Source organism: Oryzias melastigma, linkage group LG10 (genome assembly GCF_002922805.2).
Source record: "Oryzias melastigma strain HK-1 linkage group LG10, ASM292280v2, whole genome shotgun sequence".
Classification (NCBI taxonomy): Eukaryota; Metazoa; Chordata; class Actinopteri; order Beloniformes; family Adrianichthyidae; genus Oryzias; species Oryzias melastigma.
The window spans coordinates 10,697,107-10,703,335 of NC_050521.1; the positions used below are offsets into that span (position 1 = coordinate 10,697,107).

General features: G+C 39.6%; 1 protein-coding gene across 1 annotated transcript; it reads left to right on the plus strand.

The window, feature by feature from the left end:
* The first annotated feature begins 1,121 nt into the window (after positions 1-1,121).
* Positions 1,122-4,498, plus strand: stard14 (START domain containing 14). The gene is made up of 6 exons (XM_024265509.2): positions 1,122-1,547; positions 2,126-2,273; positions 2,475-2,578; positions 2,715-2,832; positions 2,907-2,959; positions 3,467-4,498. The coding sequence occupies exons 1-6, from the start codon at positions 1,386-1,388 to the stop codon at positions 3,671-3,673; spliced, it is 792 nt and encodes a 263-aa protein (XP_024121277.1). The 5' UTR covers positions 1,122-1,385; the 3' UTR covers positions 3,674-4,498.
* The last annotated feature ends 1,731 nt before the right edge of the window (positions 4,499-6,229 follow it).

Below are 6,229 nucleotides of genomic sequence, written 5' to 3' on the forward strand. Positions count from 1 at the left end.
AACCACAATCACCCTTATAAAATTGATAGTTTTTTAACTCTTGGAATAAGGCTTGTTTGACTGGATAAGAGTCCAGACATGCTTTTCATTTTTATTAACAATTTCCATGAAACGACAACATCTTAAGATCTTATACCAGGGGAAAAAAAAGAAGAAAACGTATTCTCTGCCCTTTTTACATATTCAGAAAAAAGAAAAACAATTAGAAAATGTTAAAAAGGAATGTATCTAAACATACATATCTGCTTTAATGCATATCGAGGAATTATACAATAAATACAATGCTTTGTTATCTGGAACTGTCTAAAACTTTGTGTAAATAGCAGCTGTTTCATTTTTGTTTGATAGTATTTAAATGGGATTTACAATACCATCATCAATGTTGATACCTAGAAATATATATTCTTTTACTTTGTCTATATTAACTCTTTCAAATGAAATATTCTGATTTATAGATGTTCCTAAACATCACAAAATTGCATTTTATTAGAGCTTAGAGATTTTATTTCTATTAAACCATTGTATAGGGTTAAAATTTAGAATTTACATGCACATAAAATTTCTATTTGGTCTTATACAGTTTGACATCCAGAAACTGTGGCAATGCAGCTTTTATGCATGTTGGAACCAGCAAAATGAGACTTTGATGATTGGAATTTAAAAAAAAAAAATGTTAAATATATTTTAATGAGACCATGCATAAGATCTAGTCTTATCATTTTTTAATGTCCACTCATTCCAGGGAGCATTTGTTGCCCCTTTGGGCTGCAGAGGGTAAAGTCGACCCATTGAAACCAGCTGCTGTCAACAGGTAGAGTAGATATGGTTGTCAGGAATGACCTTTGACATTTTGTTCATATTGTTTAGATTCTTGACCTTTTAAAAAGACAAAAGTTGCATCACCTTTAGATATGAATATCTCCCTGTTCATTCATGTTTTTTAATCCAGATGTAATGATCTGACTGTCACTAATCATAGTTTATTGACTAACTTCCGCATTACCAAATCCAATCTAAGTGTTTACTTAACAATCCGGATCATTCCAGTTCTAGCAGCAACCTTTCGTTCAGTTCCCACTCCAAACAGGTGTGCTTTATGACCGCTCACGATACCTCCGTCTGGTGTCTCTGGTGGGGGCGGAGCAACTCTCGCCCCGCCCTCCGTACTCACCTGGGCTTAGGAAGTGTCATGAAAGCAGAGAGAAAGGTGTTGGCCTGAAGGGATGGCTCAGGAATTTGGCCAGAGAATCCTGCTCGACCTGATCGGTGATCGGCGCGTATATATCCGAGTGAGCGGAGCCGCAGCGCCGCACAAGCCTTGAGGCAGCCGGCGCGCACGATCCCCCACCTACGACGACCAACGCAGGCGGAAACGGAGTCCGAACATGACCCGAGCGAGTATTTTACCCGACGAAGAGGTCTTTGCTGACTTCAGAAGACAGTGTTTATCAACCGAGAACTGGCTGAGCAAATACAACAAAAATGACATGCAGGTCTGGATCGAAATTCCACCTCCAAATACCGCTCCAAAAGTACACAAAATCAGGGTAAGTACACGGGGGTTGTGTAGTCGGTTGTGCGTGAGTGTGCTTTAGTTGAGCAGAAGTTTGTTAGATTTTTTTTTTTTAAGTTGGTGTTTGTTTTATTGTGATGTGTTTTGTTTAGGTAGACATTTGGGTGTCTGTTTGTGTGTGTTTTGGTTAGAAGTTTGTGTGTGATATAGGAAGTGTTTTGGTTAGAAGTTTTTGTAGGTGTGTGTTTGTGTGTGTTTTGGTTAGAAGTTTGTGTGTATTACAGGATGTGTTTTGGTTAGAAGTTTGTGTGTGTCACTGGATGTGTTTTTTATAAGTATAAAAGTTTGTGTTTGGATTTATTTATTTTTTGGGGGAAAAATTGTGTTTGGTTAGTGTGTGTGTGTTTTGCTTAAGCTGAAGTTTGTGTTTTGGATTTTTATGGTAAAAGCTGGTGTGTGCTTTGGTTAGGTAGACTTTTTGTGTGTTTGGGGCGTGCTTTAGTTGGGTGCAGAAGTTTGTGTTTGATTTTTTTTTTTTGTAAGAGTTTGGTTCGGTAGAAGTTGGTGTGTGTTTGAATGTGTTTTGGTTAAGCCAATGTTTGTGTGTTTCAGTGTAAAATGACAATCAAAGACGTGTCTGCTGCGACCATGTATGATGTCATCCACGACGGCGAGTACAGGAAGACGTGGGATCCCAACATGTTGGAGAGTTTCGACATTGCCAGGCTCTCTGATAATGCTGATGTGGGCTATTATTCATGTAAGCATCCTCATCTGACAGCTCACTCTTGTGGGGGCTGTAAAAGGACACAGATTTTATAGCTATATTGCTCTTTCTTCTTAGACACGTATATGGATTTAACTCAGTTTGCTTCCTGATTTAAATGCTTATAAATCTCCTTAGCTAGGTCATATTTGTTCCTGTGAAAATCTAATGCTAAAATGTTCTCTTCTTCTACAGGGAACTGTCCAAAGCCGTTAAAAAACAGGGATGTTGTGACTCTGCGTTCCTGGCAGGTTAAAGATGACGAGTACATTATCATAAACTTCTCAGTCAAACATCCGGTGAGTCACCCCCTACAGACGTCTATATTACACATCTGCTTTGGTGACTGGATTAAATATGTGTGTTATGCCTTTAAATGTTCCTTCTATGGCTGTTTCACAAATATGATTTTAATGTTTTGTGGTTTTCTAACAGAAACACCCCACTCACAGTAACCTGGTCAGAGCTGTGTCCATTTTGACTGGCTACTACATCAAGAACACTGGGCCAAACAGCTGCACCTTTATCTACCTCTCACAAGCTGACCCCAAAGGTCAGAGCATTTCCAAAGCATGCTCTTCTTTGTAATATTTAGGCCATGTTTCTCACAGTGTGTTCTGTCCTCAGGCTCCCTTCCAAAGTGGGTGGTCAACAAAGCGTCTCAGGTCCTCGCTCCTCGGGTACGTGTCCTGCAAAAATGCGGTTGTGCGGTTCCACAGGCTGGGTGTGTGTCCACCTGTAGAATTTAGAGCACACACCATAGGTGTGAGCACACAAAGGAGCGCGGTTTCACGCTCAAGGACAATAGTTTCCACGGAAATGTTAAACTGAAGCTGCTGACAGAGGAGAATCTCAGTTAGAGCCGACGCCGGTTTTCCTGGTGGAACTGGTTTATCAGGTTACATTTCATGCATTGATTCAATCTATTTAAACCAAAGTTTGTGCTTTTTGTCAGCATTGTTCATTGACTGACTTTAAGAATGGGATCGTTTAGGAAAATGTTTGAAATCAACTCAAATGCAGCTCCAAACGGACCCAAACCAGATTCTGTAACAATTTTGATACTGACTTCTGGGTCTTTGTATTAGACATAAAAAAAAATGTTACCAAGCAGATTTTTTTAGATTTATTGACTGAGAGTGAAGGTGTGGTATAATCCTCAAAGATAATAATCTCTTCATTTTCAGGTCTTGAAGAGTGTGCATAAGGCAGGACAGAAGTATCCAGAATGGAAGCGGCAGAACAGACCCAACCAGAAGCCCTGGCTCCACCCAGAACAGAGCACCCTGCCCAAAATGAACCCTGCTGAGCTTTCAATACAGAGGGCCGACTCCCTGGAAAACGTGGATGAAGCCTTCAAGATGGATGCTCAAGAAAACGAAGATAGCAGCTAAATAAAGAGCGGGAAGGAAATGTGGCTGGAGTTTGGAAAACTGTATATTAATCACTGAGCCACAACTTTGAAGATTTGGAGACCGACAGCTCTCTGGGATGTAGCCTTGAACCAAATCTGTGCTTATCCTTGAATAAACAAGAGCACAGAGTGTTTACATGTCTCTCTGAAGACAGAAATAAGCACACATTTAGTAACCATTCACCTCAGTCATGCTGAACTAAGTCATTTTACAGGGTTAGGGGGGTGGAGTTTAAAGCACTACTATAATGAGTCCTCCACCAGGCCAGGCCTTAAGAAACGAATGAAGAATTCTGGAGGAAATAAGTTGTCCACTGCAGAATGTTTTGTCATGCATTTATGGCAATCGCAGTGGACCTTTGCTAAAGGATAATGGAAGGTTTTATTTTTACTTCTGTGCCTTCAAAAGAAGGATTCTTAAAATAGACATTTTATTTTGTTGAACTTATTTGGCTAGTTGAGCTGTTCAAGCGACAGGAAATAACTCACGAATTGATTGAGAAAGATAAATATTTTCTTTCCCTTCATGCATTGTCCTTTGGCTCTCATTAATTTCCAACACTGACTCAGAAGAAATGGATCTTATTTACTGTGTATGATGTGTGAACACTTGAGCATTACTGTACCTTAATGATTGGTATTACCATAAAAGGTATTTCGTTATTGTTCTATTTATTTTTTATGAACCATGAAGAGGTCTGAACGACTGGATTGGAGCCTTGCTGAGATTTGTATTTTTATGAGGATGTTGTGTAGTAATTTTTTTTTTTTAATAAACCTGACAAGTTTAACTTGTTGTAGCAATCTCTGTCACTCACTGTTTTCTTTAAAGTACCGGAGCAAGTTCTGAGAAGTTACCCAGCCGGCCCTCAGGCTAATTTTGATTTATTGTTATTAACGGCCTGATGTTATCCTGTGATTATTTCTAACTTGAATAATTTTGACAAAACATATTTTTATGGACAGTAAAATATTGAACATTTTTAAGGTGGATTTATTCTGGGATAACATTCATAATTATGTTGAAAAGTTACAGTTTAGAAGTTTTAAAAAAAGTGACATTTTGCTAGTTTTTCAGACTAATATTTCAGCTACATTTTAGCTGTTTTGGGTAATTTAGTTTGGTTTTTTTTTAAGTTTTTTTAGGCTGTTTTGGAGTTAGGCTAATACTTGCACGCTAGCTGTTTGGGTAATTTAGGCTTCTTCATTTTTTAGGTTATTTTGAAGTTTAGCTATTTATTCAGGTACATGCTAACTTTTTGGCTAAAATAGTTTTTTTTTTAAAATTTTTAATCTAATTTGGTATTATTTTATATATTATATTTTAGCTGACTATCAGCTTCAGCATTTTCCGCCACCAGCTTTAGCGTTTTTAGCTATCAATTTCAGCATCTTCAACAGCCAAATTCAGCTTACAGCATTCAGACTAGCATTATTGCAGGAAATCCTACAGATCTTGTTCATAACTATCAAAAAGTTATGTTTTTTTAAGTTTTAAAAATTTTGTTTTAGAGTGTTTAACAGATGTTTATCCTGTCCGGCCCGTGCCCTAAGGTGTGTTTTGGCCCCTTGTGCGATTGAGTTTGACACCCCTGCCTTAAAGTTTGGTCCATATTGACATCATAGCATCACGCCTCGGAGTCCCCCCAGAGGAGCTGGAGGAAGTGGCCGGGGAGAGGGAAGTCTGGGCATCTTTGCTTAGACTGCTGCCCCCGCGACCCGGTCCCGGATGAAGCGGAGGAAGATGGATGGGTGGATGGATGGAAGATGGAGCATCACATAGTTGCTACAGATCTGTCAGCTGAGCATCTATGATGCCAATCTCCCGCTCCATCACATCCCAAAGGTGTTCTAATGGGTTGAGATCTGGAGACTGTAGAGGTCATTTAATTAACTCATTGTCATTTTCAAGTAACCAGTGTGAGAGGATTCCAGCTTTCATGTTGTTGATGCCCAATTCTGACCCAACCATCTGAATGTTGCAGCAGATTGGAGACTCATCAGACCAGACAATGTTTTTCCAATCTTCTATTGTCCAGTTTTGGTGAATCTGGGAATTGTAGCCTCAGTTTCCTGTTCTCAGCTGACAGGAGGGGCGCCTGTTGTGTTCTTCTGCTGCTGTAGTCCATCTGCCTCAACGTTGGATATGTTGTGTGTTCAGAGATGTTGTTCTGCAGACCTCGCTTTTAACCAGTGTTTATATATGAGTCACTGTTGTCATTTTATCAGCTGGAACCAGTCTGACCATTCTCCTCTGACCTCTGGCATCAACAAAGTATTTCCATTCTCTGTAAATCCTAGAGATGGTTGTTGGTGAAAATCCTAGTAGATCAGCAGTTCCTGAAAGACTCAGACCAGCCCGTCTGGTACCAACAATCATGTTCAGTCACTTCAATCCTCTTTCTCCTACATTCTGATGCTCTGGTTGAACTGCAGATCATCTCGACCATGACAATCTACATGCCTAAATGCATCGAGTTGCTGCCATGTGATTGGATGATTAGACATTTGCGTTGGCAGTTGGCCAGGTGTGTCT